Source organism: Microtus pennsylvanicus, chromosome 5 (genome assembly GCF_037038515.1).
Source record: "Microtus pennsylvanicus isolate mMicPen1 chromosome 5, mMicPen1.hap1, whole genome shotgun sequence".
Lineage (NCBI taxonomy): Eukaryota > Metazoa > Chordata > Mammalia > Rodentia > Cricetidae > Microtus > Microtus pennsylvanicus.
This window is the reverse complement of record NC_134583.1, coordinates 50,391,043-50,401,146: the sequence shown is the minus strand read 5'-3', so window position 1 is coordinate 50,401,146 and position 10,104 is coordinate 50,391,043. Positions and strand designations below refer to the sequence as shown.

At 47.2% G+C, this 10,104-nt stretch overlaps 1 protein-coding gene across 1 annotated transcript; it reads left to right on the top strand.

Moving 5' to 3' along the window:
* The first annotated feature begins 8,706 nt into the window (after nucleotides 1-8,706).
* Ascl3 (achaete-scute family bHLH transcription factor 3) lies at nucleotides 8,707-9,700 on the top strand. The gene has a single exon (XM_075974825.1). The coding sequence runs from the start codon at nucleotides 8,718-8,720 to the stop codon at nucleotides 9,240-9,242; it is 525 nt and encodes a 174-aa protein (XP_075830940.1). The 5' UTR covers nucleotides 8,707-8,717; the 3' UTR covers nucleotides 9,243-9,700.
* The last annotated feature ends 404 nt before the right edge of the window (nucleotides 9,701-10,104 follow it).

Here is a 10,104-nt window from a genome sequence, read left to right as displayed (position 1 = left end):
GATGAGAAATAAAAGCTCAGGGGCTGGGGAGATGGCTCAGTGGGTAAAAACTTTTGTCACACAAACACAACAACTTGAATTCAAATCCCCAGGACCCAAACAGAAAATCTGTATTCAGTAGTGAGTGGACCAACTACCCTTGCTTATGCGGTAGGAAGGCAAGGCCTGGTACCCACAGGTTGTCCTCCGATCTCCATATGCATGTGGACCTGCACACACATGAAAGAAAGAAAACTGGGATGAAAGGAACTTCCCCAACCAGAGAATTACAAACTGCGTATAGTGTCTTTTCCTGTAAGCCAGCATCTGGGAAACTGAATCTGGAGAATTTCCAGGAGTTTAAGGCCAGCATAAGCTACAGAATGCGACTAATATATCAAAAAAAACCCTGCAAAAATATAGTTAATATATTTACTGGTGAGAAGCTAGAAACCTTCCTTCTCCCTGAGATCAAGGAGACAAGGATGTCCTCTTGTGACACTTTAGCATCACCCTAGAAGTCCTAACTCACGTAATAATACGAGCTACGCAGAGCCAGAGGAAAGAGTGACACTGTCTAGAGATGACACAGGCTTCTAAGGAGAAAAACCAAACAACGAAACCCTCTGGAACTAGTAAGGAATTCCAGCAAGGTTCCAAGATTACAGAGACGCAAAAGCCAGGTGCTTTCCTATGTCCAACCAATGAACAAGCGGGATAGAATTGGAAATGAAAAAGTACAGCTGGGTCAGGGAATTGTCTCAGTGGTAAATGTGCTTGCTACCAAGCCTGATGTCCTGAGCATCCCTGGGACCCACTTGAACCACCTCCTACAAGTTGTCCTCGGAGCTTCACAAGTGAATACACCACACACACGCACGCACGCACGCACAACCCTCCCCCCATGTTTACAAAGCACTTAGAGGGGAAAGGGGCTGGGGGGGGGGGTGTAGCCCAATTGCTAGAGTGCTTGTGTAGAATGCATGAAGTCCCAGGTTTGGTCCTTAACATAAAAATCAGGTGTGGCAGTGCATGCCTGTAATCTCAGCACATGGGAAATAGACCAGGAGGAACAGAAGTTCAAAGTCATCCTCAGCTACTTATCAAGTTTTCCCATTTAAAGAAAAAAAAAATGGTCTGGTGAGATGGCTCAGTGGCTGTGAGCGCTGCACCGGCGGCACGTGGAGAGGACCTGATTACAGTTCTGAGGACACACACGGCAGCTCACAACCACCTGTAACTCCTGGCCTCCTCTGGCCTCCATGGGTACCAGCTTTGCACATGGTGCAGAGATATGCATGCAGGCAAAACACTTATGCACATAACATAAAAAGATCTTTTTAAAAAAATGAAAGGGGAAAAAACTTTGAAATATCTATGATTGTATATTGTTCTTCTAAATAAAAGTGTCTTGTGAAAGAAAAGAGAAAATAAAATATTTTAAATGAGATGTAATTTTAATTATAGGTGGGGCAGAAGCCCAGAGAGAGGTCAGAATTCTCTCTGTGCAAGGGTATGTTCTCGAGGCTTCTTAGAGAAAGCAAACCATCACCTTGCTTTGTAGTTAAGCTGATCATCTTCCGCCTGGACCAGAAGAAACATTGTATTCCATCAGGGAAACCTCCCTGGCCCTTGGAAGACAGCTACAGCTGCCAGAGAAGGACATGCGGCTGGTCTTCCCAGTGGGATCTCATTTCATTGCAGGTGGTTCACTGAATATCAGGAAAACAAGCCTTGAACTGTGGGAGAGCTAACTGGTCAGCCTCAGAAAAACTATCTTTGTGGAGACCTGGGCTGGTACTGAGGCCAAAGGTCAAGAACTGCTTTTACCCCAGACGAGGGTGAGGTCTTGGAAAAATGTCTTTACAGCAAGTTACTATTCTGGGCATTGATTTCAAAGAAAATTAGCCCAAAAACTGAATGTCCAGATTAGGTTCCTAAGTCTGTGTGCAAAGCTGAGAAGGTCTCACAGAAAATCATACGCTCTTTGTAGCCCAGGCTGCCCTCAAATTCAATGCGCAGCTGAGGATAATGGGAAACTTCTGATCTTCTTGCCAATGCTTCTCAAGTGTTGGGGTTACAGGAGTGTGCTGTCATGCACCAGTCTTGTGTGGTGCTAAGGTTCAAACCCCAGGGCTTCTTGTATGCTGGGCAAGTACTCTACTAATTGGGCCATACACCCCAACCCAAAAATAGAGTTTTTTAATGGTGAAAAGAATGTCAACACAAGTCTCCTGGAATACACAGAAAAGTAAATGTGAAATTATCTTTCAGTTGCAGAACATGAACAAGTGGAAATATCAAAGTTTTAAAATGTTATGTTGGGCTGAACATACACACCTTTAATCCCAGTACTTGGTAAGCAGAAGCAGGTGGATATCCATGAATTTGAGGACAGCCTGGTCTATGGAGTAAATTCCAGATCAGCCAGGACTCCATATTCTCAGTTAAAACACACGTGTGTGTGCATGTGTGTGTGCGTGTAAGAGAGAGAGAGAGATGTACTGGGGCTGTGTCTTAGTTAATATTACTAATGTTATGATGAGATGCCATGACCAAAAGCAAGATGGGGAGGAACGGGTCTATGTGGCTTATGCCTCAGTGCCACTGTTCCTCACTGAAGGAAGTCAGGACAGGGCAGGAACTGGAGCAGGAGCTGAAAATGGAGGCCATGGAGGGCTGCTACTTACTGGCTTGTTCCCCATGGCTTGCTCAGCCTGCTTTCGTATAGAACCAGGACCACCTACCATCACATATGTGAGTATACATAGTAAGCTGATCTCTTCCCTATAAACCACTAATTAGGAAAGTGCCTTACAGCCAAATATTATGGAGGCCTTTTCTCAATTGAGGTTCCTTTCTTGCCAGTGACTCTAGCTTGTGCCAAGTTGACATAAAACTAGCCAGCACAAGCTGGAGAAATGATCAGCGATTAAGACCTCTTGCTGCTCAGTTTCTGGCACCACATTGGGCTGTTCACAACCACCTGTAACTCCAGCTCCAGGAGATCTGACGCCCTCTTCTGGCCTCCATAGGCATCTGCATTCAGGTGCACATACCCACACACAAATGCATAGAGACACATAAATAAAAATGTAAAGATATTAGGTTTTCTTTCTTACATTTAATCTTACATGACATATATTATATTTGATTATTTTTGTTAGAATGAAGATCTTATTTATTTTAATAGACATTTTCAGATATTACAGCTTTTTATTTTTTGCTTGTGTGTGCATGCATGGTGTGCATGTATGTATAAGATGTGTGTGTGAGAGAGAGAAAGAGAGCAATAGAGAGAGAGGCATATATGGAGAGTGTCAGGTGAGAGAGAGAGAGAGAGAGAGAGCGAGAGAGAGAGAGAGAGAGAGAGACATATATGGAGAGTGTCAGGTGAGAGAGAGAGAGAGATATGGAGAGTGTCAGGTGAGAGAGAGAGAGAGAGAGAGAGAGAGAGACATATATGGAGAGTGTCAGGTGAGAGAGAGAGAGAGAGAGAGACATATATGGAGAGTGTCAGGTGAGAGAGAGAGAGAGAGAGAGAGAGAGAGGCATATATGGAGAGTGTCAGGTGAGAGAGAGAGAGAGAGAGAGAGAGAGAGACATATATGGAGAGTGTCAGGTGAGAGAGAGAGAGACATATATGGAGAGTGTCAGGTGAGAGAGAGAGGGAGAGAGAGAGAGAGAGAGAGAGAGACATATATGGAGAGTGTCAGGAGAGAGAGAGAGAGAGAGAGAGAGAGAGAGAGACATATATGGAGAGTGTCAGGTGAGAGAGAGAGAGAGAGAGAGGGAGAGAGAGAGAGAGAGAGAGAGAGAGAGAGAGAGAGAGAGAGAGAGATATGGAGAGTGTCAGTTGCCCTCTATCTCTCTATCCTGTTCCTCCGAGGCTGTGTCCTTCACTAAACCTGGAGCTAGTCTGGTGACTGGTCCCATTGATCCTCTTGTCTCTGACAACCCCCAGCACTGAGGTGACAGGTACACACACAACCACCTTTGTCTTTTTAATGTGTATTCTGGGAGGCTTGAACTCAGGTCCTTATGCTTGCGAAACAAGCACTCTTACCTACTGAGCCATTTCTCCAGCCTCTTCAAACACATTTTGAAACATAAGTATGCTTAACTATATTATAGAATGTTTTATTTAAGACTCACCAGTTCCTGTTGATTTAAGGAAGCAGTAAGAACTTCTCCCCATATATAAAACTAAGCACTTGTAACATGCCAGTTCCTCGTTTGTTTTGAAGGAAGTCACTTTGCCAACATGGCACTATCCAAGCACCAGCTCTCAGGGGCACGTCACTGTATTGCATTCCCCAAAAGACTTCATTCTGCAAAGGTTACATGGACCTTCTTAGTTCTGGTCTGTCTGAAAAAAAATATTGACCAGTGTTTACATACTATGAGACTATTGTATTTTTCAGAAATAATTTTACATAAAACCATATAACCCGGATGAATGGGAGTACCCTCTTAAACAAAAGGATCATCCCAAGTGTCCAATTTCATAAGCAAACCTCTTAGCTTAGATTGTCAGGCTCTGTCATAGCTCCATAGTAGGTAGAAAAAAAATAAATCAGCTACCCAGAACCAGGCGGTTCTGTTTAACGGTAAGCTACTTTGCATATTTCACTCGATGACCACCTATAAATCAGGTTCAGCCAGACTCAGCCCCAAATACAGCATTCTGAACTACAAACAGGTAAGAGATGCTTCTCCAAGTGGCCCACAGGGAGACTACAGAACAGGAATTTTAAGAACAGCCCTAGGCACAGGGGATAAATTTTGTCATCAATAGGATCATGCTATTATCTTAAGAAGTCAATGATGACCATACAACAAAAGGCCCAGATTGCCCCGGTGAGGAAACCTGAGGAACTCAGGTTCTGGCTTCTGGCACCAGTATTGCTGCTGACTTTGAAGCCTTAGCGATTTGTCATACCCTGAGGAGGGAGGGAAGGAGGGCTTCTCTAAGCTTCCCCCAGCTCTTATGTCCCATGATTCAATTGTATGTGCAGTGGAGGGTTTTTATTTTTTACATTCTAGTTTTTTTTTAATTATGAAAGTTGCTGCTTTTAAGCTCAGGGGAACATCAAGACTCTCTCAGGGTTTTATCATTAAGACTTCATTACTCATTTCCCAGAAGAGCTCTAAGGCAGAAACCTGAGACGGTCCCAAGTAGGTGTGCTTGCCAGCGGGTGCGTATTTGGAAGCCTGCAATAGCAGCAGAAATCCTTTGCCTTCTTTTGAGAAGAGCTAGTGCTCAGTTCCCCCATGCACACATTCTGACCCCACTAGGCTTCCTGTCTCCGCCCACTTCATGGCTGCATGCTTTCGTCTTCCTAAATTTTATGCTCAAATTCTTTTGCATGAGCAGAAAGTGACAGTTAAATGGCCCCTCCCTGACGGGAGGCTTCTTGGAAATGCTTGGTAGAAAAGCCTCGTCATCAATGTGTCTTCAGACAGGACATGCTCTAGGAATTATCCAAAATCTCATCAAAACCTAGAATCTTAATTACCTGTGGCACATACAAATCACTCAGAATTCATCTGGGTCAAGAGCTGAGATATTATTTAAATTATTATTTGGGGTAAAAAACCATGACTCAAAATTCTGCATAAATGGCTTTGACATCTGCTTTACTTTTGAGGAACATGGCTGTTCTAGTTTCATCTTGGTTGCTGTGATACACTCTGACCAAAAACAATTTAGGGGACCAAGGGGCTTACTTCAGTTTACAATTACAGTCCTTCATCCAAGGAAACCAGGACAGGGACCCAGGAGCAGGAGCTTGAAGCAGAAGACTCGCTCTCTGGCTTGCTAGCTCAGACTTAGCCAGCTTTCTTCTGCAGTCCAGGATCGCCTGCTCAAGAAAGGATGCCATCCAGAGTGGGGCGGGCCTCCCAACATCAATTAATAGTCAAGACAATACCTTAGGGGCTGGAGAGATGGTCCAGCTGTTACGAGCGCTTCTCCCCTTGCAGAGGACCTGGACTTGGTTCCCTGCAGATACTGGGCCACTTGGAACAGCCTGTAGCTCAGTTCTAGAGGATCTGACCCCCTCTTCTGGCCTCCGTGGACATCAGGCACACACGACATGTGGCACACATACATACATGCAGGTGCTCATACATAAAGTAAGAAAATCACAATAGACAATATTTCAATACAGGCCTACAGGCCAACAGATGTAGACAATTATTCTCTCAGGTGTCTCTAGGCGGCTTCAAGGTGGCAGTCAGAGTTAACCAGGACACTGCATAGCTTCATCTAACCTGTTGTTGTAGGCAAAAAGGCCATTATCAAAAACAAGTGGTGCAGGCCGTATTCCCGTTTGCCAGCTCTTTTGTTTTGACACAGGGTCTCATGAGTCTCGGGCTAGCCTAGGATGACCTTAAACGCTGGTCTGTTTGGTGCTGGGTTCGAATCCAGGGCTGAAGCGCATGCGCTGCCCCCGTTAGCTGGGTTTGTGGCTTTGTCCCGCTGGCCCTTTCCTCTTAGCCTCTAGAATTCCTGGCTTGGGGATTTCCTAACTAGTTTCTTCTCTCAGCCGCTTTTTCTTTTTGACAGAGTTTTGGCTCCTGTTTAATCTTCCAGAGATTTCTGTCTTGTGTTAGTTATTGTGGGTCATTTGGTCAGTAATTTGGAGTCTCCCATTTCCCGTCCCTCCATCTCAGTTTGGAATTGTCACGACCTCACTATCCTCCCCCAGCCTCTTAGGCACATGCTGTTCCAGGCACTCACTCCTTTTCTAGTCAGTCCTACTATGGCTTCTTACAACCTTGTCCTTCTTCACCTGCATTCCAGCCCCCTAGCCTCCAGCCCTCCCAGTCCCCAACCCCCCAGTCCCTCAGCCCCTGAGTCCCCCAGCTCTCCCAGCCCCCTAGTCCCCTAACCCCCTCCCCCCCGCCCTCCAGCCCCTAGTCCCCACCCCCAACTCCCCAGCCCCCCAGTCCCCATCCCCCAGCCCCCAGCCCCAAGTCCCCCAGCCTCCCAATCCCCCCAGTCCCCCAGTCCCTAGTCCCCAGCCCCCCTAGTCCCCAGCTCCCCAGCCCCCAGCCCTCTCATCCCTCCCAGCCCTCCAGTCCTCTAGCCCCCGCCCTCCAGCCCCCCAGTCCCTAACCCCGAACCTCAAAGCACCCCAGTCCCCAGCCCCCCAGCCTCCCAATTCCCCAGCTCCCCAGCCCCCCAACCCTTCAGCCCCCCCCAGTCCCCAGTCCTCAGCCCCCCAGCCTCCCAGCACCCCCCAGTCCTGGCAGCCATTTCTGATTTCAGTTTCTTTTCAGAGGCTATGGCTGGGCCTTTTCACAAAGATGGGTACACACCAGAATCTGGTCTTAAAGGCTGTTCTTTCCATCACCCAGCGAGGGCTGTAGAGTTCCTGCTATGCTCAGGTAGCAAGTTAGGTTTGGTGGCACACGGCTAGGATCCAGCCTCAGCTGTCTAACAAATGTCAGGCCAGCAAATATACAGTAAGACCCAGTCTCAAAACCACAAGCAAATGGAGAGCGTGGCGCCGGAGTTAACTAGTCTTGCCGATAAACGTCTACTTTGTTTGCTTTCTTCACCTCTTTTTTGTGTAGTTTGCCAAGCCTGGGACTCCTAAATTTCTCCCTGAAAAAGTCGCCTAAGAGCTGCAGCTTCGGGGGATGCTTAAGGAGCATGCCCATGAAATCTCAGGCTCGCTTGGACCTCAGCAACTGGGCTTCTAAGACATAAATGTTTGGACTCTCCACTGCGGGGGGCAGGGAATATAAACTAGATTTTCTATGAAGTGCAGAGAAAAGAGAGGCTCCTTAAGTATCCATTTGCAAAGAAAAAGGAGAACAGAACTGTTAATTCTGGGACCGGTGCATTGATAGGACTTTTAAACTCTCAAGGGGACACAGGAAGCAAGTGAGGCTCAGAGAGGGTTAGGAAACTTGCCTGAGGACACCTAGCAAGGGAAAAAACGAAAGCCAAGCTTGGCCTCAGTAAGCATTTACAGTGGCAGCACAAGCATTCCTTCCCCACCGTCTAGGTAACTGGCTAACCACAGGGTCCCCCAGAAAACCCTTTGAGGGTTTTATACCAAAGGCTAAAGGTAGTGGCCATGTAGTTCAAGACACGTTGCTGATCACATGCAAGGCCCTGGATTCAGTGCCCCCATCTCTCTCTCTCTCTCTCTCTCTCTCTCTCTCTCTCTCTCTCTCTCTCACACACACACACACACACACACACACTCACACACACACACACACACACACACACAGAGAGAGAGAGAGAGAGAGAGAGAGAGAGAGAGAGAGAGAGAGAGAAATGTAATAAAATTTTTGAAAAAGAAAAGAGATAAAGGGACGTCCTCTCTCTCTCTCTCTCTCTCTCTCTCTCTCTCTCTCTCTCTCTCTCTCTCTCTCTCTTCCTCTCTCCCTTCCTCCCTTCCTTGTTAGAGGTGGTACTGTTTGGAGACAGTTTCACTATATAGTCCAGGCTCCCTTGAACTCAGAGCTATTCTCCTGCTTCAGCCTCTGGAGTCCTGTAATCACAAGTCTCAGGCACCACCCCAGCACCTCTACACAAATGACTATAACCCTGTTTACTTTTCAGTATGAGTCCTGAAACTAAGCAGAAGTCTCTAAGACATGAATCTCGAAGAAAGTAGATCAAACCTGCTCTTTTATTTATGTATTTATGTGTTTATTTATTTAATCTGGACAAACTGATAAGCACACCTCTGTTCTAGGTGAAAGAAGAGACGATGGACAACAGAAGCTACTCCAACCCTCCAGACAGCCTCTCCGTCTTTTCTGAGTCTGCCCACTTGCCACTGTCCAGGCCCTTCTACCTGGATCCCATGGTCACTGTTCACCTGTGCCCCGAGGCCCCTGTGCCGCCCCCTTACACGAACGAGTTGCCTCTGCTGCCCTTTACCGGCGATACTCTGATCATGGACAATTATGGGGACCCGTACCCCTTCCCTTTCCCCATGCCTTATGCCAACTACAGTCGCTGTGACCTCGCCTATGGGCCTGCCTTCATCCGCAAGAGGAATGAGCGCGAGAGACAGCGAGTCAAGTGTGTGAACGAAGGCTACGCCCGGCTGCGGCGACACCTGCCGGAGGACTACCTGGAGAAGCGACTCAGCAAAGTGGAGACCCTCCGAGCTGCCATCAAGTACATCAGCTATCTACAGTCTCTCTTGTACCCGGATGAGACTGAGGCTGGGAGGAACCCTCGGACCACCAGTTGTGGCCCCCTAGACCAGTCTCTGAGAGTCATTTGAGTCAGTGCTTTCCCAAACGGGCTCTGCTGCAGCGGCGTCCAGTAGATTCTCATACACGTGGTTTGGGGGAGGGGACAACAGTAGTCCCACTACCAACCTTCCTTAAATGTTGCTTCTCTGGGTTTCAGAGGCACTAAATTATCCCATGCAAACTGAGACTCCTATGCCGGCCTTACTGCTTTGAGTATTCTGAGGGTACCGAGTGCCCAGGGGTCTCCGCACCACCCACCCCACCCTTCTTAAAGCCTTGGCCAAATGTACGCTTGGTAAATATTTGTTGACACTATCTTTCTGTTCCGATCCTGTCACCTGTGCCGGGACCACGATTAATTTCCATCCTGGATTCTGTTCTCAGCTGGCTCTACCCTCGATCTGAAGCCGTTTCTTTCCTTATCTTTTGGTGCCTGACATGTGCGTGTCCTGTAAGGCAATGTGTACACGAGTGTGAAGTTCTTAAAATATTGTTGCTCAAACTGCCGAATAACTTTTGACTACTGCCGTTGAATGCACCCACTTAGTTTACTTGGTGGGTTTTTTTTTTCTTTTCGCTCTTACTATGTAACTCACAGAGATCTACTTGCCTGTGTTTCCAGAGTCCTAGGATTAAAGTCAGTGCCACCATGCCTGGCTCCCCTTGGCTTTCAAAGCTCCATATACTTTGACATCCCCACAAAAGGGAAGCACAGTCTTGCAAACACACCCTGCTCTCTCCCATTCTAACTGGAATATTTCCCTACCATCACTAAAACCCCAAGGTCTCATTCAGTAATCCTTTCTGGCTGCCCCTGTCACTGGTCTTTTTAGACTGAGATTCGAGGCATGTGTCTGGGCTACAGTCGTCCTGGTGACTGCAGAATTGGCT